The 24,152-nt window shown below is 37.0% G+C and overlaps 1 protein-coding gene across 1 annotated transcript in view; it reads right to left on the minus strand.

The window, feature by feature from the left end:
- NKAIN3 (sodium/potassium transporting ATPase interacting 3) overlaps nucleotides 1–24,152 on the minus strand; it is a 604,361-nt gene that overhangs the window by 149,825 nt on the left and 430,384 nt on the right. Inside the window, exon 4 of the mRNA XM_090282831.1 lies at nucleotides 18,887–19,084. Within this exon, the coding sequence (XP_090138957.1) occupies nucleotides 18,887–19,084 (198 nt within the window). The remainder of the gene's footprint in view (nucleotides 1–18,886; nucleotides 19,085–24,152) is intronic.

Raw genomic sequence — 24,152 nt, forward strand, 5'->3', positions numbered from 1 at the left:
GACGTTTCCTTAAGTACTTTACACTAGTAAACTTCTACCCTCTGTTGATGCATCTGTGTATGAATTGTGGAGTCCATTCAAAATTCAGGCAATTTTCAAATTTTTCCAGACTTTTACTTTCTTCTGTGCCCTCCGATCTTCCCCTTCAAATATGTGAAGCCACCTAGCCAGCCAGGGATGTTTAGAGAGCTTGTGCACCTTGATTCTCTCCTGCACATGTGCAGCCACCTGGTTTTATGTAACATAAAATAACCACAGGAGTGACATTTCATCACTTTTGTTATAGAATATAATGTATCACAAAACTGACATCTCATCATCTTTGTCATGTTTCGTTGTTAGAAGCAGGTCCCAGTGTTGCCCATACTCAAGGGGAGGGAATTATGTAAGAGCATAAATACTAGAGGAAAAGAATTATAGGGAGTTCCTTAGGATTTATCTATCACATAAAGAAAGGTCACTGGGGACCTGTGCTTACTGGCTTTGTGGTGTAAATTAGTAGGATTTTTAGAGGATGACTGATCTCTAAATTTTTTAGAAGAATGACTTAAACTCTTTAATTCACTTGGCTGGAGACAATAATATTTTAGAAATTTGGATTTGATGACATAGATAAGATTCATTGCACCAGGGTAAGAGGGAAACTATAGGATGCTGAAGGTGATTGTTTTTTAAGTGGAAGAAAGCAATACAACAACTTACTGAAGGAAACATGAGATAAGATGGAAGCACTGGCTTTTTAGATTATTTATAAAACTTTCTTAGGCTGAACTGTTTTGACTAATTATTTTGGAAAAATTAGCTTTTCAATTTGTTGGTGATTTTTTTTTTTTAACTTGGATTAGCTGGGTTGAGTAAATTGAACTAACTGAATATTTTAGGCATCATGTAGACAGAATGTTTTGGGCATCATGTGGATACTCATAGGAACTGAAACAGGACAAATATGGAAACTTAAAGGGCACTGAAATGCCTTAGCATTTATTGATATTTGGAATTACATTTCATCATCACACAATTTATTACTTATTAAATTTATTACTGTCTGGATAATCAGGGCATATTATTGTGTCCACAGATCTGATTGCTCTAATTACTGCTTGGCATTACCTTGTCTTACTTAACTTTCCCTAGACAAGAAAAATTTCTAATCAATCACTAGACTAAAATGTGGATTCTAGAGTTTAATGATGAAACAATAAGAAATATAAAAAGTGTCAGTTTTGGACAGATAGATAATGTTTTTGTTTTCAAAAGTGTCAACATCCTGAATTAAAAGAAATTTCAATTAAAATGACAATTTACCAAGGTTTCCCACATCTTTTCAATAAAAATACTTTGAATATGTTAAAATCACTGACAATAATAATTTTTAAACAATGACTTTTTATCTTGAAATATTTGAATTTTATTTTATTGTAAAAAACAGGCATCAAGAACTTTAATCTTGAAATCTGTGTGGCGGCTTGAGAAGGGTTCCAAGTGAAGAGATTGAAGTCTTTCTATAAACTGAATCCTCATTCTCTGATTTCCCTATTTGTTTTCATGCAGTCCCAGCCCTGGCATAGTTTCACGTTCATGTGTGATCATAGAAAGTTCTTCTAAAACCCTGCCTAAAATAATTATCTAGAAATTTGGATTTGTTCTGATGATTCACTCCATTTATGGGAATAATTTGGAATAGAATTTGTTTCCCCTGTTCGGTTCATGTGGGACACAGAAATCTCACATTTGAAGATTTTGATTTACATGGAATAAAATTTGCAAATTGACTCCTTAAACTCCAATATCTTTCCAAAACATACACAAAAAGGCACATTTATATCTATCTCACTTTTTGTCTATGCGTTAACAAAGTATCCTCAATAGGCACAGTAGTTTTGGGATCCATCCAGCAGACCAAGTTTGATGCCCCTTCCTGATCATTGACGACAGGACCTTGGACAAGATATTTACTTTATGTTCCAGCTTCTTCATATATGTATTAGATTAATAAAGCCTAGCCTTCATTAAGGACTTTAAAGGAACATGCTGGCCATATAGTCTACACCCAGTAAATGTGAATTATAATATTAAAAATTATTATCATTGGCTCTAAAGTCATTTACAGCCAATCCTTACAACAAAGTTTTCTATTTATTTGGATTACTTTAGCCAACTAATGAAAAGTTTTTATATATCCTAGACACTTTATTTATTCATGTTTCATTATCTGCATGACTTCCTGCTTTTTTTGCAAGGATTTGGTGGAATTTTATGTAAACAAATTTTAAATGAAAGAGCTATTTACATTAATTTTGTCTCAAACTTCCCTTTCTCATCTGGTTATTGCACTGGGGAGGCTATACTGATTAAAAGAGCAAAAGAGGATAGTTCTTCATCACAAACAGGTAATTAGGTTTAAAAAATAATATGCAACTAAAAAATGTAAGAGCAATAATGGAGTCAAGACTCATTATGGGTCCGAATCTAAACTCATTTTTGTCTCTCTGTCCACCCAGGTCTTTCCCTTAGCAGTTGTATGGATATAGACAATAGACCCCTCTGCCCTCCTTGGCCTGTGGGCTGAAGGGAACTCTTACCTCCGTCACCTCCCCTCACAGTCAAATCTCAGTAATGCTTTTTTTTTGGGGGGGGGGGGTCTATTCTCTGCTTTACATTCTTAATGCTGAAATTACTTTTCCATTGAAAATATTTTTTAAAGTTTCATTTTGAAATAACTTCAGACTTACAGAAAATTTGAAAAAAATAGTTTGAAAAATTCTTGTATATCTTTCATACAGTTTCCTGAAATGTTAGCACCTTACATTGCCACAGTACAATGATAAAACCCAGGAAATTAACATTGGTACAATAATGTTATCTAGTCCATAGACTTTATTCAGTTTTCAACAACTATTCCATAATTGCCTGTTTTCTTTGGTCCAGTATTATGTGTTTCATTTAGTTGTCATATTTTTTCAGTCTCCTTTAATCTGAATGAGTCCCTCGGTCTTTATTTTTGGTTAGATTTTTTTTAACAGTGAGATTTTTCAGAAACTTTAATATGCTAATTCACATGCGGAAACTCCAAGGGGTGAATATAACATGACATCAGTCAAACTTATGCCACCATGGAATCCTTCTTGAGGTTTAATTTGTAGGATAGGCATTCCGAGGACACTCTGGGGCATAGAGCCCAGACTATTATAAGAATATCCTGATAGCATTTCTTCCTTATCTGATCCATCTTGCACACACCAATCAGAATAGGCTCCTGAATTTAGAATTCTGTGCATGCCATCTTCTTGCTTATAAACTGAAAATAGGCCTTTATTTCCTTGAGGGTAAAGGCCCAAAGCCTTAACTTGGCATTCAAGTGCTTCCATTACCTTTCTTTCCATCTTCAATCACTATGTCTTTGCATATATTCTTTGCTTAAGCCAATGTGAACTGCTCACTCTTCCCTGGTTTATTTTTGTTTCTCTGCTTGGGCTGTTATTTCTGTATGGAACACATGTGAGAAGTAACCAAAGGTTCTCTTTGTTACAAGATCCAGTTGCAGCCATGGGAAATTTGAACCTCAATTTTCTTTGAGCTTGTCTTTGACTAGTTGTATGAGTCTTATCAAAACCCATGTCTGGACTTCTTTATGGCCAAAGCAGCTCTTTTTTTCTGGGACAGTGAACTCCATCCAGAAAGAATTTCTCTGTCCTGTTGTTAGGACAATCATCCTGTTGCTTATTTTTGCTCTGCTGAATGCCTTCTTTTTTTGCCTTTTGTGATATACTTTAATATATTGTATTTATATACCTAAAGAGGTAAGTGCTTTGACTTATAGAATTCTTCATTCTCATTGTACCAGCATGAATGTAAGCTTCTATAATCCCACCAGTAACTCATTCGGGATGTCCTTGAAATGTTAAAGTTTGGTCCTTTAACAAGAAGTACACTTTCCAGAGTAAACTCTTTTGGCCTAGGTTAAACATCACAGCTTCTGTGAATCCTACATTCTCCTGTGAGCCTCACAGGCACTGGAATTTTAATTATGGAACTCTCATTTCCTGTCCATCCTGTGGCACTTTGATGGCCTGTCTTATCTCTCCTAGTAGACTGAAAGAAACCATGGGGTGGATCAGTCAAATTCAACTTTGTTTAGATTAATTCCATCCTCTCATCCCAAAAGCTCCTAGCACAATGCTTTGTACACAGTGGGGACTTACTGAGTATGTTTTTCTGAATGAATAATAATCTGCTTGTTTTCATTTAACAAGAACACGGAAATGACATAAGATTTTCTTTATGGAATTTATACAGAATTTGGTCAAAGGGAGAGTGTAAATGTTTTTGAATTAATTCTTGTTGTTATAAAAACTACTATTTTTCCAAACTAATAATTATTCCTACCTAGGGTTAAAGATAAAATGTCTGCCAGCATCTGAATGACTTTAAATTACTCTAAATAAAGCATCAAAATTTATTGAACGTTAATTTAAACTTTCTTGCTTTTAATATCTTCATAAGCCTACAGTCACAATGTTTGTCTTGATTAATTAGTAAACATTTCTTATATTTTCTATATTAATAGTTTTTGTGTTAGATATGATTTCAAATTAAGCTTTGCTTTTCTCTGATGAAATTGTATTTATGTCTACCAAATGTCATACCTCACTTTTGCATCACATAGTCAATGTTTAGAAGATTATTTTAAACTAGCAGGGCAGCAATAATTTGTGAAGACTTGCAAACATGTGTGGGATGATTATGAGCATTTAGGCCTTAGAAGACTTAATTCTGTTGTTTGGAAATGGTATGAAATTTGTAGTTTGAGACACAAATGTCTATGATAACTAATTAATGTACAGAATATAATTCATTGATATACATACTATTAAAGAGAATGTTATGGTATAAGAGGAATATGAATTTTAAATGCACAGATGCTTTAAGTTATTAAAACCCATAGATGCTGTGTACAAGTGACATACATTAGTACCACATTTGCATAAGACCAAAGACCTATATAAGAGCTGAGAATTGCTATCCATAACTCATGTTCCCAAAACATGGATCTATATATAGAGAAAATATATAGTGGATTATCTAAGTTCCACTTAGGGTTTTATTAGTGGCTAAGGGCTTTATACATTTGAATTGTAGTCCTAAAATTCTTCCTACATTTTGTATATGTATCTATAACACACAAAAGTATTAAAAGTACATATATGATAAAATGTTAGTCATAAAGAAGAACACAATCCTGATACATGCTACATGAGTGAACCTTTAAAACATGCTAAATAAAAAAAGCCAGATACAAAAATCCTACATATTCTATGACTTCTTCTTTATGGAATGTCCAGAATAGGCAATTCTATAGAGACAGAAAGCAGATTAGTTGTTGCTTAGGTTGGGGAGGAAGGGGGTTAAGTAATGATAGCTAAAGGGTTTAAGTTGCTTTTTAAGGTGAAGAATAGATTCTGAAATTGACTGTGGTAATGGTTGTACATATCTGTGAATATACTGAAAACTATCGAATTGTACACTTTAACTGGATGAATTATATGGTGTCTGAATTGTGTCTCAATGAAGCCTTTAAAAATGTATGCACGTTTCAAAGAAAGAGCACACTGCATAGACATGACTGGAGGAAGAAATGACTTAAAATCAGAGTTCACCAAACACTTTCAAACCCAAACAATTGTACTGACCAGGTATGCTTTGGTTCCTGAACACAAATATCTGTGCCAAAGGCTTAGCAATATTATTGACATGGCAATTCTTCCCCCACAACCACAGTCTCATCTGAATATTTTGATGGTTTAATAAATGATTCTTTTATGGAACCTGAGATAATCTGTTGATCAGTTTTCTTATGATGGAATTGAATACAGAGACCAAAGATGGTTTATATGAAGTAACTGATCTAAATACTTAAGACTCCTAAGTAGTACTTAGAAATCTCTCAAAATTGGGTGTAGGGAGAAATAATCTATTTCATATATCAATTCTCTGGGAAAATGATGATACGGGGAAGAATTTAGGGGAAGTGTGGTTGACCATGATTCTTTCCTCTTACTAGCAACTAGAAATCGCCAGTAAACAAGCAAGAAAAATAAATAAATTTGATAAACTCAGCACTTTACAAGTGTTGAAATCTCTGTTTTAACAACTAAAAGGTGGTTAGGGCATTTTTCAAGGGTGGAAGAAAATACTTTGAACTGTTCACTCCACCGATCTTTAAACTATCAACTGCTCTCTATGACTTTCAAAACTGGAGCTGCCAAATAAGCCCCATCAACACAGTGGTAGATTGGCAGTTTTACAGTTCTGAGAGGGTTTATCACTGATTTCAGCAAAGAGCTGCAAAGAGACCAGAGGTTCTCTTTCTGACGTCAAAAGGAAATTCAATGAAGTGCTTAAGATCATGTCCTCTGGAGTCCATCTGCCTAGCTTTGAGATCCAGCTTCATTCACTCACAAGCTGTGAGACCTTGGGCAAATTATTTCACCTTTCTGTGTGTCCTAGTTTTCACATTTATAATATAATAAATAAAATAATTCCTACTTCTTGGATCATTCTGAGGATTAAATGAGTTCGTATTTGCAAAGCACTCAGAGTGGCTGCAAGCACATACTAATAGTTTGTTAAATAAATGCAAATATTTACACAAAAATCAACTCTTCCTAAACACCACTTTTAATTATATTTACATTTTTGGAGGGGTACAATTGATAACATTAGAATTTATTTTAAAATCTTACCTTTGACTTGCATTCTTACACTGTGTGAGCATCTGTTACTTAATCAGCAGTAGTATTATCTGCTCCCATAAACAAATGAACAGATACCCATTTTGGATAAAGATTCCACAGGATACCTTGAGCTCTAATGTTACTTTTCACCCTTTTCTGATGAGATTTAATTTATCTTTAAGTTGAATGTGTCTGATACGAAAGAGAGAAAACAAAATCAGTGAATATTGATGTGACTAGATAAATGAAATTCAAAAAATATGGGATGAGAGGAAACTAATTCTCTGAGTGCTCTGATTTTCAGCTCTGACTATGATGACAACCTCCAAAGACATTAAATAAGACTTGTCACCTATCAGATATGAAGGAGAGTAACTTGACAGTGAGGATTCAAGATAATATATATGTAAAATTAGCTCCAAAACAGGTAAAATGAGTTGTAAAGGTCTCTTCCAGGTTTAGAGACTAGAATTTGTCAGCTAGTTATAAAAATGAGTTCCTTTAAAATATATGTATGTTGTTTAACAGTTAACATGAGAATATGGATCTGTTTACCCACAAATAGCTAATCCTGAAAAATTAAAAAGGGCCATAAAATACCTATTCATTATTTACCTATTAATCTCAGAACTGGCAGTCCACTAAAATGGAATATCTAGTAATAACTAAGATTTAAGAGTGCCTCCAATGGAGCTTCCGGCCAAGATGGAGGCTTAGACGGACACGCTAGGTCTCCCTCTACAACTATAATGGAATACAACTACTTCAAAACAAAGGATAACTAGAAATTCCAGAAAATAAAGCTACACGGAAGCCCAACATATGAAGTTATAAACCAGCGGTGCCATTTGGGCAGGTAAGAGTTAAAGAAGGCAAAGCTGCTTGCGGAGCGGCGGGGCGGAGCGGCGGGGCGGGGCGGCGAAAAATCCTGGAGGCATTCAAGCCCCTGGCGTGCGCGACTCCAATCAAGCCCCTGGCCTGCGCGACTCCTGCGCGACTCCGGCGCTGGGGAGCAGCCGCAGCATCGCCTTGAACAGTGAGGCCCAGGGAGGCGGGAGGACGGATCCCGGTCTCCTAGCTGAATAACTGTGTGAATCCATCTTGGACCCCCGCCCCCACAGAAAGCACCACAGGGCTGCGAAATAGGTCGCGCGCCTGCCGGTCGCTGATTTGTGACGCGTACGCAGGCACTGCCCCCTGCTCCCGACAGCCAGCCCAGGAAAACAAAACGCATCTGTCAAAATGTGGCAGACAAATATAGAGATCCCGGTGGTGCAGCTCACCAGACAGCAGATAGAGAACCTGACAGATGAACAGATAAGAAACCTGTCAGAGGCTCAGTTCTGGGCCATTGTTATCAGGTGGCTTACAGAATTCACAAAAGAGCAGGAAAAAGATATGAAAGAAGCGAAAAACTTTCATAACGAAAGGAACAAAACCACATATGAGACAGATGGTGAGGAATCCAGAGTCCATTTCAACAAACTGGAATATGGAGAAGGAACTAGCAGTCAACCAATGCAGCGAGAGGAAATGGCAAGCAACAATGAGAGGATCAGAAACCTCTGGGACAGCTATAAAAGGCCCAACATAAGAATCATTGGTTTGCCAGAGAATGAGGAAGATGAACTAGAACTTGAAAAATTGAGTGAAAATATAATAAAGGAGAACTTCCCAGACTTGGGGAAGGGAATAGACTTGCAGGTCCAAGAAGCAAGGAGAGTTCCCAAGAGACTGGACCCAGGGAGAACCACTCCAAGACACATTATAATCAAAATGTCAAAAATTAAAGATAAAGAGAGAATCTTAAAAGCAGCAAGAGAGAAGAAAAGAATTATGTACAAAGGGGTCCCAATTAGACTATCAGCTGACTTCTCAAGGGAAACCCTACAGACAAGAAGGAACTGGCAAGAAATATTCAAAGTAATGAAAATCCAAAACCTACAACCACGAATACTCTATCCAGCGAAATTGTCATTCAGAATAGAAGGACAGAGAAAGTGTTTCCAGGACAAAATAAAACTGAAAGAGTTCATTAGATCCAAACCACTGTTATATGAGAAGTTAAAGGGACTGGTTTAAAAAACAGAAGCTAGGGAATTGAAACAAAGGCAAACGAAACAGGCAACGAGAGTGGAAAAGGAACTGTGGGTAAGGGAAATATAGTGGGGGGAGGTCAACAGGGAGGGAGAGTGGGGAGAGGGAGGGAGATGATATAGGAATTGGAGATCATGGTAGGAGGGAATGGAAAAGACGGAGAGAGGTTGGGAGAAACTGTAAGCACAACTAATGGACATAATCTAAAAGGGGGGGACAACTGGAGGGAGGGGGCCACCGGGTGGAGGGGAGCAGAGGGAAGGGAAAGTGGCACAAATGTAATATTTTAATCAATAAAACACATTAAATCTTAAAAAAAAAAAAAAAAAAAAAAAAAAAAGAGTGCCTCCAATGATCAAATAAATATTATGAAATTTGGGAATGTATAATAATCTAAGAAAAACAATGATAACATCTCTTCCACTCTTCTATACAAATCATATGATGATTAAATGGTATTATTAAAATGTGATATAATATTTAAAAACCTTTTTTTGGGAAAAACATGTACACATAATTCTACACCTTTTGGCATTTTATCTCTCTTTCTTGAGTGCTTCTTTAAATTAAATTGCTTTCTATGTTTTATATATGGTCTTAAAAATTAACAGTTATTGCTATCTAATAAGGATCATGTTGGTATATTATAAATTGTTATACCATGTGTTTAATAGGATGTTTTAAATATAGTTAGGTTTGCTATTATAATAAACATGAACATCATTCATGTAGTTCTTTGTTCCTAGTGAAACATTTTCTTGGGAGATATTCCACTGAGTAGGGTTACAGGACCACAAGGTACAAACATTTTGAATGGTCCTTGCAATAAAGAATGCTTTTTACCAATAACTTAGTAACAATTTACTATCAATGTTATTTGCTATTATTTTTTAAATTTCTCTTTTGTTGTTCTATTACAGTTGTCCTATTTTCCCATTGCTCTTCCCTGTCCCCGCCCCCCCCCCCCACTGTCAATCCCCACACTGTTGTCCATGTCCATGGGTCATTTATACTAGTTCCTTGACTAGACCCTTCCCCTTCTTTCCCTACTTTTCCCCTTGTCACTGTCAGTCCGTTCCTTGTTTCCATGCCTCTGGTTCTGTTTTGCTTATTTGTTTGTTTAATTCATTAGGTTCCTGTATTAGGTGAGATCATGTGGTATTTGTCTTTTATTGCCTGCCTTATTTCACTTAGCATAACACTCTCCAGTTCCATCCATGTTGTTGCAAAAGGTAGGAGTTTCTTCTTGCTTTCTGCTGCATAAGTATTTCATTGTATAAACGTACCACAGTTTTTTGATCCACTCATCTACAGATGGGCACTTAGGTTGTTTCCAGCACTTGGCTATTGTAACTAATGCTGCTATGAACATAGGGGTGCATAGGTTCTTTTGAATTGGTGTTTCAGGATTCTTCAGGTATAGTCCTAGCAATGGAATTGGTGGTTCAAAAGGCAGTTCCATTTTTAGTTTTTTGAGGAAATTCCGTACTGTTTTCTGCAGTGGCTGCACCAGTCTGCATTCCCACCAACAGTTCCCTTTTCTCCACATCCTTGTCAGCACTTGTTGTTTGTTGATTTGTTTGTTTCCTATTATTTAAAAAGTTGTTCAATTAATAAAAATATTTTTTTATGTTTAATGTGCACATATCAAGTTACTGTCAAGGATAATCATCTTTCATACCTTTGTTTACAATTTGGATTTTCTCTTATGTGATTACATTTGTTCATATTTTTCATTGATTTAATTATCAAATTTTCATGTTATTATTTACTTAAATGATTTTATCATGTGTTATGGATAATGAGTATTTGTCTGCAATATTTGATGTTAATACAACTTTTAGTGACTTATTTTAGTTTTGTAAGATTTCACGTTCAGATGTTTGGGAATTAAATGAGTAAAATATAGGAAAGTAGGATGAGATTAAAAGACAAAGAGATTCTTTGCATTAGAAATATTTAATTCACACAATCTATAGAATAAGAACATGCTCTACTTCGGGTTGTAGCATTTATTTCAACATATGTTTCTTTAAATCTGTGGTGTTAAATTTCCAGAGTAAGTATTTGATTTGAAAATATGTTCAGCATAGTGCTTGGAATTTAAGTGGACAATAGTTTTACATTTTTACCAGAAACTGCTTTAATACTTCCCATAATGGGAGCAAGTCTTAGCAATTAAGATAAACTTGTGGGGTCATTCTCAAAATAAACACTCTATGGATATGCAAGAAGAAATTCAGAGATAGAGTGGAAATCTTAAAGAAGACTGACTTTCCTTTTCCCTGCACCTGGGTACCCTCACTGATTCAAAGAAACAGCATCTGCACCAGAAATAATTTGGAAGCATGTACTCTAGATAGGTTGTCTTTACCAAAGGGTATGAAACAAAATCAATTCAGAGTCTTATAAAATTACATGCAGCATTTAAAAATTATGCTCTTTGTGTTTGTAAATCTAAAATCCAGAAAATTTACACAGCAATTTACTCAAAAGCTCTGAGTGAGTGGCCACTCTGAGTTAAGCACAGCCCTTGGCAGTGGGGACAAGGGGTAAATAGAATTCCTAGTCATAGCCCTCAGTAGTTTCCTACTGGCTTTTAACCAGCTACTTCAATCCTTGTTTCCATGTAGTAATTCTGCACATTTTCATGAAAATATAAAATATATTCAGTTAGTTGAATGTGCTTGAAAGGCAAATATAGGAAAGAATTCTAGTAAGCCAGAATGAGAAAAATAGATACATATTAAATAAAAGTTAGGCTTTCAGAATAGAGATTTATGATTACATGTCCTATGAAGATCATAAAATTGTATTTTTCATTCAGGAAGTGGGTGTTGGGTGCCTTATTAAATACTAAGAGCTCACTAGATGGAGTGCCACCTTGATGGAGCCCTTTGGCCTTTGAAGAAGGACAAGCCCAGGAGGAGAGACAGGCAGAGAGCAGTTGTAGTAATAACAACAGTACAGTAGTCCCTCCTTATTCTCAGGGGATGTGTTCCAAGATCCCCAGTGGATGCCTGAAACAGCGAATAGTAGCAGATCCTATTTATACTGTGTTTTTTTCCTACACATGCCTATGACAAAATTTAGTTTATAAATTAGACACAGTAAGAGATTAACAACTCATAATAAAATATAAAAAGTATAATAATATACTGTAATCGTCGGCAGCCATCCGTCTCGAGAGACGATGGTGTAGCTTCTTAAGAGTCTATCTGCACCGCCGAGAATGGCTGTGCAGTCCAACTCGGGAGTGACACGGTATCTGTCTCCTCCCGTGTTGAATCGACATCTTGTGATGACGCTGGAGTGTCCTCTCCAGTGAAGCTGAAGCTACAGAGCCTGGGCAGGGTGATATGGAGGGTCTGCTGTTGCCCATGCAGCAGACCCCCCCCCCCCCCCTCTTCGCAGCCGAAGTGTCCAAGGGAAAGACGGAGTCAATACAGCTTGGCTTCAGGTGCGCCGCAGGAGTTGCCGGTGTTGACTACAACGTCGAACCGCCTTAGGGACTCCGGCTCCGGATTTTCTGTCGGGGTTTACTCCCTTAGCCTTTCCCCTGAAGAGGTATGCCGCAAGGCAGCGGAGGTTTTTTGGAGTCAGAGTTTTCCTTCTCTGATGTGCCCTGACTGGAAGATCGAACCAGCGACACTTAGCTCGCAGGCCGACGCTCAATCCACTGAGCCAAACCAGCCAGGGGAAATATACTGTAATACAACTTATGTAAATATGTTCTCTGTCACTCAAAATATTTTATTGTACTGTACTTTCCCTTTTTGTGATGATGTGAGATGACAAAATGCCAAATCATACCTAAATCTGTGTCACCATCTCTAACTTGCAGTGAATGGCTTGGTGTCACTTCTTTCAGGGGATCCCTGCTGAATTCTTCTATAGGCTCAATGCTTTCAGGTGACACATGTGTGGTCAATCGGATCATGCTTTTTGTTAAAATCTTCCACCCTCAAATTAATGTCTTTTCATCTTAACTAAGCATTTATCAATGCACTGGTGCCCTAACTTTTGTTCTTTGAGGTGCAACAGCAAAACTAGCACAAATCTCTTCTTCTTCACAATTTCACATACACAGGATTTGTTCTTACCATAGATCTTAGCAACCTCATCATACAATAAATTTATTTCCTTATTAAGTCAAAAACTTTCACTTTTTCACTTAAAGGAAGCAATCTGCAGCTTTTCTTTGGCATGTTATTGGCAGCATCACTTCTCTTGCACTTTGGTGCCACTGGTAAATAAAATAAGGGTGGCTTTAACATAAGCAGTGTGACACCCAGGCAGTCAATCTGACAACCCAGATGGTTACTAAGTGATGGGAGATGGTGAGTGTCTACAGCATGGGAACACTGGACTAAGGGATGATTCATATCTCAAGCCAGGTGGAAAGAGATTTCATCATGTTACTCAGAATGGTGTGCAATGTAAAACTTATGAATTACTTATTTCTGGAATTATCCATTTAATATTTTCAGACTTTGGTTGGCTGCAGGTAACTGAAACCATAGAAGTAAAACCACGGATAAAGAACTACTATTATACTAGCAATACACAGCTATTGAGTGTTTCTGTGCTGCACATTGTGCAGAACTTTTACCTACAGTCTCTTTATTTCCCAGACGAAGGGTATTTTCTCTCTGGTTGGTCTGTGCATCTACTCCTGCTAGTTCTTGATCAATGGATTTGTTCTTTTGTTTTTATCCACTTCAGACTTTGGAATCCCTTGTTTCCTGGTCATTTATTCATTCAACAAATTTTATGTGCTAGTTACTGAGGCTACAGAAATGAACAAATAACCACCACGATAACAAAACAGTTCCAGCCTTCAAGGAGATTTCATTCTGGTAGATAGAACAGAGGCTCAATGATTAAATGTTGTGCATAATAGTATATAATATATAATTATACTACATAATTGATACAATATCATATTACATTATGTGTTATAGATTATGTTATACAACACACACACACGCAAAGTCATTGTTATATTTGGATGGTGCTAACAGTCCAAATATTCATCAATAAGGGGTCATTAATAAACAATGAAACCTTGAGATACTGATAGGAAAATAGTTCCAAAATATATAAGTAAGAAAGGAAGTTTTTAGATATGTGTATATTATATGCTATCTTTTGTTGGGGCAAATAACAATAGAGTCATATTTTCTTGTATTAGCATGAGGATACTTTGTAGTCATACATGTAACACTGATGGACAAACAAAGCTAAACTGGTTGCCTTCTGGGGCTCAGAGATGAGGGAATCACATGCAAGGGTGGGTGGGAAATTTTCACTCAATACTTTTTTTATGTTTTTGAACTAGGTGAACATATTATCTATTTAACAGTTAATATTATTCAGCCATAAACAGTGAAATCTTGTTATTTGTGACATGGATGGACACTGAGGGCATTATGTTAGCTGAAATAGGTCAGACAGAGAAAGACAAATATTGTATGATCTCACTTATGTGTGAAATCTAAAAACAAACAAATACAAACAGACAAACAAACAGACAAAAAACCAAAACGAAGCTAAGAGATAGAGACAGATTGGTGGTTTGGAGCTGGAGCACAGTTGATGATGAAATGGATAAAAGGGGTCAAAAAGGACAAACTTCCAGTTATAATGTAAGTATGGTGACTATGGTTAACAATACTGTATTAAATATTTGAAAGTTCCTAAGAGAATAATAGCCAGGTGGATGAAGAACTGAGAACGGCGAAGCTGGAGAAGAGGTGAATCTGAGAACCCATTCCAAGCATAGAGATTGGAACACCTGGCGTGCTTCTGGAACATGCCATGTTCTGTGGGGTCCGCGGATGGACTCATATGGAGCAGTGTCAGGAGATGAGGGTGGGGAGTCAGGCAGGGAGCAGTTCATGAGGGCCTCACGTGATGAATTTGGATTTCAACTTGAAGGTGATGGGAACCACGGAAGAGTGATGAGAGGAAAGGGGGAGATCAGCTGTGCACTTTGTAATCATCGCCCCAAGGAGCAAGTGCCTGCAGAGCTGGGGCGGGGAAGACTGGTTAGGAGATTATTGGCCATCCTTCTGGTGAGAAATGAGCAGCTGAGGATGAGAGGAGGTCCTGATATCGTCGTCGGCAGCCGTCCGTCTCGAGAGACGATGGCGTAGCTTCCTGAGAGTCTATCTGCACCGCCGAGAATGGCTGTGCAGTCCGATTCGGGAGTGACAATCCCTGCCGCACTTGGTACAGGTGAAGGCAGATGGCTGTTGTTGCTGCTGCTGACGCTGCTTCCGCCTCGATCTTTTCTGGACCGCCTCCTCCTGATATCATCCCACAGCTTACTACTGGCTGCCGTCTATGACTTCTCATATCCTTGGGTTAAATTTTCTTCGTCCCCTCAGTCCACAGCCTTTCTTTTGGATTCCATTCTGATCTTCAACTGAGTGTTGATGACAATTTTCAGGCCAACAAAAACCAACTGCTGACAATGAAGGCAACAGGAACCTTCTCTGCATTCCACTCTCTCTCAGCATGAGCTTCTGTGAAGGAAGCTCAAGACATATTGCTACTGGGCAGGAATGGGTGCTCTGGGAGGAGGCCAGGGCTCCTGTGCTGGAGCGCATTGAGTGGGACCCATCGTCTCCTTTCTGAGTTCTGTCCCCTCCCCCATTTCCATCAGGCTTGTACACAGTTCCTATAGAAGGCCTGTAACGGGGTTACGTTTCTTTCAGTTCAAGTTCCAGCTTTCCTCTAATCCGGGACAACTGTACAGGCGGTATTCACCAGCACAGCTGCATCCGCGGCAAGTCCCTCAAACACTTCTCTTCTTGTGCTAGACAACTGCTGCCCTGAAACCCGGAGGGGCCCCCTCCACTAACTATCCTGGCCACATCCTTCGCTCCCTTCTTTATGATCTGGATATCCCTGGTCCTCTAGCAATGAAGGGCACCCCGCTGGTGCAGCATGGCACCTGGGACCTGCCTATCTCAAAGCCCTTTGTCTATTTGCTAAGTTGTTTCCCATGCAGCACAGACTGTTAACTATTGCAATCATCATCCATGTTTTTCAGTAATAAAGTTGACATCTCATCCCATATAAGGCAACTCATACACGAAGTATTCCCTTATAAGATTTAAAAAACACAATTCTAATAATTGTAAATATATTCATATGAAATAAGTGGAAAATATAAGAAACCATATAAAATCAAAGACAACACATCATTTGGAAGTTGTCAGACATTCAGGATATGTTTAATTTTAATATAAAAATGTATTGGACATCTTGTCTAGTAGGTATATTACACAAGAAAAGTCAGACCTTAGCAACAAATCCTTTTCTGGTCAGAAAGCTGAACAACATAATCCTGGCTATGTATATAGGTAGACAGTTTTGAGTGTTGACAAGAACTTTTAGGTGGCAACATACACTTAATTTGGTATTTCTCTAGTATAGGTTTTTATGTGACAGTTGAGCTCCTTATCAAATAAATACGTCCACCTTGCTATTCAAGTGAATTGGAGTTACTATGGGTAAATGACTTTTTGATATCACAGTAGTCTGCTGCATTATAAAGATTTAGACATCATGCCATCATTCCTTGAAATGGTTTAGCAATTTAATATGGATAATTTTTAAAAGTAGGAGGACCTGTCTACATATGAAAGATTCTAGAAAAATGCTTCTATAAGAACCTTTAGAATTTAGCATATGATAATAGAGTGCTCTTTTACCATAAAATAGACTAAAAATTTAAGAAAAAATTTGCCTCCACATTTAAAAATACTATATATTACACACACACACACACACACACACACACAAGGTGGGCAAAGGTAGGTTTACCATTGTGAGTTAATAAAACTATTGTAATAATCATAACCTGCATGTCTTTTTCCATATGAACAATTGTAAACCTGCTTTTGCCCAATCTATCTATCTAGGATTAAAGAAAGACCAGAGAATAGGAAAAAAAATTGATAAACATATATTGACAAGTGACAGTACATTATATTTTTAAAATGACTATAGAAACTAAGAATAAGAAGATTTCCTGTTATAGGTCTGAATGAAAATTTGTTAGCAGTGAGGTACAACCTCTTTGTTTGAATTCAGAGTCAAATTTGGTTTTTATTGAACAAAAACACTAAAAGGGCTTTAATTTTTTAAAAAATTTGAATTGTTAGTCTTTCCAAAAAAATTCTAATTAAAATGTGTTCTAAAAACACTATCTGAAAACTTGATACATGCAAGTTATAAAACAACACTTAATAGAGTAAATAAATGAGGTAAGACCACTACAAAGGTGACTCCAAATGAATCATGTTTCCTAATAGTCTCACCTTTCCATAACCCCCTTCCAAAATGACTCTGGGCTTGGTCATATCAATCACATGAGGGCTTGTAGCTAAATGATAATAATTAGCATTACTCAGATATAGACATACATCAGAGATACTGGGGATTCAGCCCAGACCACTGCAACAAAGCAAATACTACAATAAAGCAAGTCACATAATTTTTGGTTTCCTAGTACTTACAAAAGTTATCTTTACACTATATTGTTATCTATTAGGCACGCAATAGAATTCTGTTTAAAAAGACAATGTATATACCTTAATTAAAATATTTTACTATTAAAAAATGCTAACTAATATTTGAGCCTTCTGGAAAAAGGATGCCAATAGATTTGCTCGATGCAAGACTGCCACAACTTTCAATGAGTCAAATAAGATACCTGCAAAATACAATAAAGTGGAGTGCAATAAAATGAGATATGTCTGTAGAGACTTGAAAAATGCTTGCATGCTGGGCTACTCTCAGAACTCAGGTGCCTTGCAATAAGAAAGCCTGTCAAATTTTCTACAAAAAGAGAAGCCACGTGGAAGAGAATTTTTCCAGTAGCCAGCACCAAACATCCAAGCGAGGTCTTTTTGGATGCTCTATTCCAGAAGAGCTTCTGGTCGAAAGGTTCACATGAGTGACACTAGCCAATATCATATAGAACAGAACTACTTCTCTGAGCCTTGCCCAATTTCATGACCATAGGACTTTAAGAAATAAACTGGTTTGTTTTAAGCAGTTACATTTTGGAGTGTTTTGTTACACAGCAGTAGATAGCAAATACATTAAATGATATCAAGGATTTTTCGAAATTCTTTCCAGAAATAATTCCAAGATACATTCTTCACTGATATATACCTCCTATATTTATGTTATCTATTAATTTATTATTGAGCCTATATTGTTCATTCTGACTGTAACCAGATGGACAGGATTGAGGCGGTTAGTTTATGTGAAAAGTATAGTTAAGAATGGCTTTATAGTGTATTGACATAAACAAAATGCCAAGTACTTGCTGGATTTCAAAGAAATAGCATTCTTGATGATGGTATGTATCTTAAATTAATTTCACTCCACACTGTGATCAAACAGTGGGTGGGATGGTATGGTAGAAAAAAATTAAGAAATTTCAAGCACATTATTCTTCTGGAGTCCAATCAAGCCATTTCCTTTCTGTGTTGCTCTACATGAAATTTCATCTTAACCCCAAAAGTTAGGAACTACAATGTGTAAGAGTCTCTGGAAGAATTTGTTTTCTTAAGGAAAATTTTTTTTAGAAAATACGATTAGACTGAACAAACCATTGGGTGTGTTTCCATCATCTTTTTCCGGAACTAATGTGCATTAGTAAAAGAATGCATAAGAAGGAGTAGCTGTAGTAGAGCAGAAGTAGAAAAGCCTGAGGCAGTGGGTGGCTAACACACCACTCCTGGGAAACAGTGATACTGTTTCATGGAGTGGCGGGATTGTATCTCAAGTGAGAAACTACAGCAACTAACTGGTTCTAAAGACAAAGTGTCTGGATACCAATTAGAAAAGATGTCACCTGCCATTAAGTGTAACTAGTTTTAGCATAATTGCTGCTATTTCCATTGCTTAAAGGATGTTCTCTGTGCTTATTGATAGCATCATCCACCAGGTGGTTGGTGACAGAAGGTTTAGTCATAAAAGGCCAGTAATGGAGATTCCTGATCAGACAATGACACAAATGTGACACTTACAGAAAGCAGTATCTGGATGGCACTGTGGATGACCTCCAGGTACTGGAAGTCGACGATGCAGCCTGTGACGGAGACGTACGTGTAATCGTCCATCATGCCATGGGCTGATGGAGGCAGAACTCTTCGGACACAACCGGGCCCGTGTTCTCGCCACCATGACCGGTGTACAGAAATGTTGAATGTCATTAGATCTGTATCCTAGGTGGGCAGGAGACAAGAAATCAAAAGAAAGCAATCATGTCACATCATATCTTTGATTTTTACCTTCGGGAGAATTCAGGATGGATGAAACAGTTGAAAAGATAATTTAAATTTCAAGTAAAAAGTAACAAAGACAAAACAAGAAATGGCTATATGTATCATATGCCTAAACTGGGGTGATAACTGTTCAATGTAGAAATACAACGTTTTGAATAATAACAGTTTAAAGTTAGTAGACATCAACAATCCAGAGATGACACCCCTCTACATATGTTCATTTAAAAAATTATTTATTCATTTGAAGCTTTTTGTTTGCATTTTGTTGTTTCATTTTCAATATCACTATCATATGCTAACATTTATTTAGTGTTTTATTGTATGTAGACATTTTTCTAAGCATTTTTCATATATTATATTCTTTAACTTTTATGTTCTCCCAATAGGCATGTAAGTCCTACTCCCTGGAGCCTATAAATTTTACCTCCTATGGGAGTACTTTGCAGATGTTGAGGGTTTTTTTAAATTGCATTTTTCAATTACCATTTAACCCCCTTATGTCCACCTTTCCCTTGCAATCACCACACTGTTGTCCATGTCCATGAGTCCTTTGTCATTGAGTTTTAAAGATCATGACATGAGGGGATTATTTTGGGTTATCTGAGTAGGGCCTAAATGAAATCACATCTACCCTTACAAGAGGGAGATTAGATACAAGAAAGAAGAGGAGAAGGCAGTGTAGACTGATACAGCCGCAAGTCCAGGAATGTTGGCAGTCACGAGAAGCTGGAAAAGATAAGAAAGGATTCTCCCCTAAAGCTCTAGAGGGAGCGTGGCCCTACCAACACTTTGATCTCAGCCAGTGAAATTGATTTCAGACTTCTGGCCCCCAGAACTGTGAGAAAATAAATCTCTGTTAAGACATCAGGTTTGTGGTGATTTGTTATAGAGAAGTCATAAGAAATTAATCCATATGAGAAAACTAAGTCACAAAAAGGTAAAAATAAAGTGCCCAATTTAGTTAATGAATAATTAAATAAATTGCTTGTTTAGTGACTGGCCCAGAACTTGAGCCTATGCAGTCTGTACGTTTTGGTATAACCTGGTACTCCCCCATTGCTTACTGTGTACTCCCCCAAACCCTTACAATTCTTCATACTCTGAAGGGAGTTAGATCTTTCCTCCTTAGTTGTTGCCAGAAAATTCCATCATAGCCACAGCAAGAGAATGAAGAAGGCGATCCTCAACATGTATGTATACATATCAAAATAACCTTTCAGAGTTCTTAGCAGAGACAACAGTCCATCCTTAAGAGATGGCCTTTAGTATTTGTGGAGTGTCAGCTATGAAAGACTGAGATCATAATGATTTTGTCACAATAATTGACTGAAAAGAATAGATATGCAACTAGGCTCTAGCCTCCCAAATAAACTAAAGATTACTGCTCCCTGAAGCTTGTGTAGAGCATGAGGAGGCGATGTGATGATGGAGACAAAGCAAGGAGACCCGAGAACCAGGACACTGGACCTGCAGGGAGACTGTGAACACAGGGGCAGGGTCCGCTTACGTTGATTTCCCAGCCACCACTTCAAGCATGCTCTGTTGTCACTAGTGCCAGAGGGACATGCTGGAGTGGGCACCATGTATGGTTTTTGCTGAGAGGCCCAGGGGCTGCCCAATGATAGTGCAATGCAAATGATGCTTATGCACCTCAGTAGGGAGAGGGCTGTCTCGATCCCAGTGCATAGGATGCTTCTAAGTGCCAGAATTGAGTTTGAAACTCTGAAAACATAGGGGAAGCTGGTATGAAATGCAAAGCCCTTGAACTTACAAGTTTTCTGCCAGGACCGAAAACAACCAGAATGAGAATTCTCTGAGCAAGGACAGTGGGGAAACCCTCTCCTGTCATTCTCTGCTTTATATGGACATGAATCACGAGGTTAGAGATATTTCCAGTTCACGCCAGTAGCAGTTACTCTACAGTTTTAGATTTCTCTCAACTCAGGGATTCAAAAGATCATTATGCCTCAATTACATCAATAATAAAAAACTTTACCTCTTTCTTTCTTACTTTATTTTTTTTTGATTGTTGGTTTGCTATACATGTCATTCAGTTACCTTCACAATTACAGCACTTTATTAGTAGTAAAATATTCTACATCATTTTTTTGGTTGTTGGCTTGCTACATGAGTCATTTGTAGGAACCCTCTAAAGGGAAAATATTATAGAAAAATAATTGCTTTAGTTAGTGAGTTAAGTTTAACACAAGGCAATTTACCTGCAGGCAAACTGTACACTGACTGCTCCCTTTCCTGGCCATCAAGTTTAATCTTACAGTTAGTCTTGATGACTGCCGAAGAACTGTTATAATAGAATTCATTAGGTTCAGGATGAACTAGTATAATCTCAAAATTTATAATAATTTCTACTTCAGAACTTTAAGTTCTTTTCAACATGACTTGGATGAAAATTTAAATTATGCAAATAAAACAAAAGTGAAATTTGTGAACTAATAATATGTATTTGTTACACTCATAAAATCTCTCAGTGTGGTTCTCACTTAATTTGTTGGCACTATAACATATTTGTTAACTGCACTATTTTTTGCAATGATTCTATAAAAATTTGAATTAGAACAATATTATGTTGGGGTTAAGGGCAGGCCACCCAAAAATATGACAAAGTGGCAAAATTGAATTAAAGTTACTTGAGTAACAATTAGTGCAAGAAGAACACTCTGACCTTTCTCTCTGTCCCCTGAATGCAGGACATAAACCCGCCATGTGAAAGGAACCCTACCCCATGTACCAGGAGGTACAGAGACTTTCTTATCACCAGAGATTGGGAATCAAGGGCCCAGAGCCTATGTAAACAAACCTGGCTCTTCTTTACTAACTTAGTACCTTAAGCTCAAACTCTGCTTAGATACTACACTAGTTAAGCACTTCAGCCTAAGTTTCTTTGCCCTATCAGTTCCTCATAAATTTATTGTTTCTTATCTAAAAAGTATAAAAGATGCCTGCTTTGGGGACTTATTTAGGTCCCATTTCTGTGAGGCCTCCATATGTATGAATTAAAATTCTTTTCTTCAGTCCTGTTCATCTGTCTTGTGTCAGTTTGATTAGATCAGCCAAAAGAACCAAGCAGGGGTTGTGGGTGGTGGTGGTGGGGAGGATTTTCCCATCCCTGCAATAGCATCCAGTTTACTTAAAGTTCAATCATCTCACTTAAATTTGTCATGTAATTATATCATAAATTTGGGTCTCATTTCTATCCCCTTCAAACATTAAAAAAAACAAACCTTGACATATGATAACTGAGTTTCATATATGAGGCACATCAGAGGAAATGCAACGCAGAAAACTACAACCAATTTTTATAAAGAAAACAAATACAGATTACTTATTTTGTGGGAGCTTTTCATTACCAGATAAAAGCAGGTAGTTTGGAAATATATAGGTTAACATTTAACCATAAATCAACAAAATAAGCTTAAAATAATTTTGGGTAGCTCAAATGTCATTTCTCTTACACTTCTTGGAATTAGACTATTATAAGATGATTCAAGCATGCCATGGTGAAGGAATTGACAACTGCTGTCCCTGCCATTTCCTTTACAATTTAAGTGATATAAACAATGGAATTTGTACTTATGCAAGCATATGCAATTACTAAGGGAACAGTTTGTAGAAGAAGGAAGAAGAAAGCAAGGAGAGAGAAGAGAAGCACGAAACAAAAGCAGAAGGATTTAGAGGTGTGAGGGCAGCCTGGAGAGAGAGAGAGCATGTCAAGGCCAACAGAAGAATTTCAGGGAGGATAGTAATGCCATAGACTCAAAGCCTCCAATAAAAGACCATTGAATTTGCTGATCAGTAGGGGAGAAGGACCTCACAAAATGCACTGTCAGGAGAGTATTGGGAATGAAAAACTGGATTATAAGAAATTGAGGAAACAGAAGACAGGATAGTTTTTTCATGAACTTTTGGAGTCAACATAGTGAGAACACAGGAGGGTGGCTTCCAGGGTGGTCAAGGAGAACAAGAGTCAGCACATGGAGAAGCAGATGTTGGCTATGTCTGCTCACATTCACCAAGCTCGGACTTAACAAAAAATTATTCCAGCATATCTGCTTTGCTCCTAATATCTATTCCAGTAAATAGTAAGTGTATAAGTGTTCTTCCGTCTCATTAGTATAAGTCACAAACTTGTTCCTATTTTATTTAAATGTTTGAACTTAAAAACAAGAATTTCCAGAATTTTTTGAAATGCTGTTCATTGACTATCTATGTAGACATGCCTGCCCATATTCTACTCATAGGGAGCAGCCACGGTATTGGAATCAGCTCACATCTTTAAAAATTTGAATATTCAGTTCTTTTATAGTATACCACTATATAATTCATCATTAATCAAGAAGCTACTGTCTTATTCTTTTTGTTGTTGTTATTTTAATCATCTGCATTTTGGGGTATGTACCTAATTTAACTTTAGCTAATCCTTCTTACTTCTAGAAGTGGAGTACTACCTATCCATAATATTCACCTTTTTCCTTTCTTTTTAGTTTGGCTCAAAAACTTGAATTTGCTTTTATACGATTATCTACTTCCTTTGTCTTATCACTCTCTTTTATCATAAGCCAGCCCACCTGGAAGTGAAAATGTGACTGTGAAGAGAAGTCCACAGGTATTTAAGAAAATAGATTTTGCTTAATTTTAGAGTTAGCTTTGGGTTTATATTTATACAATAGAATTTATGCCAGTTTAAACTTCTTTTGAAATACTTGGCTATCTCAGAATATGAATCAGAAAAGTTAAAACAACCTTCTTACATTTCTAATTGTTTTCTTTCACTAAACATTTCAGAAAACATTGCAGATTTATATACTGAAGGACAAACACAATACTTCATAATGAGGTTTAAGTGTTTAGAACCCATAATACAAAGATTTAGCACTGGTTCAAATATATCAACAATTTAATGTTATTTTCCTACATTAAAAGCAGCATTTACAGATAAGCATAAAAGGAAGACAAGCTTCCACTAGGAAGCATTTGTCATTTGCTTTTG

The sequence above is a fragment of the Furipterus horrens genome, unplaced genomic scaffold (assembly GCF_987537825.1).
Source record: "Furipterus horrens unplaced genomic scaffold, mFurHor1.1.pri manual_scaffold_7, whole genome shotgun sequence".
NCBI lineage: Eukaryota > Metazoa > Chordata > Mammalia > Chiroptera > Furipteridae > Furipterus > Furipterus horrens.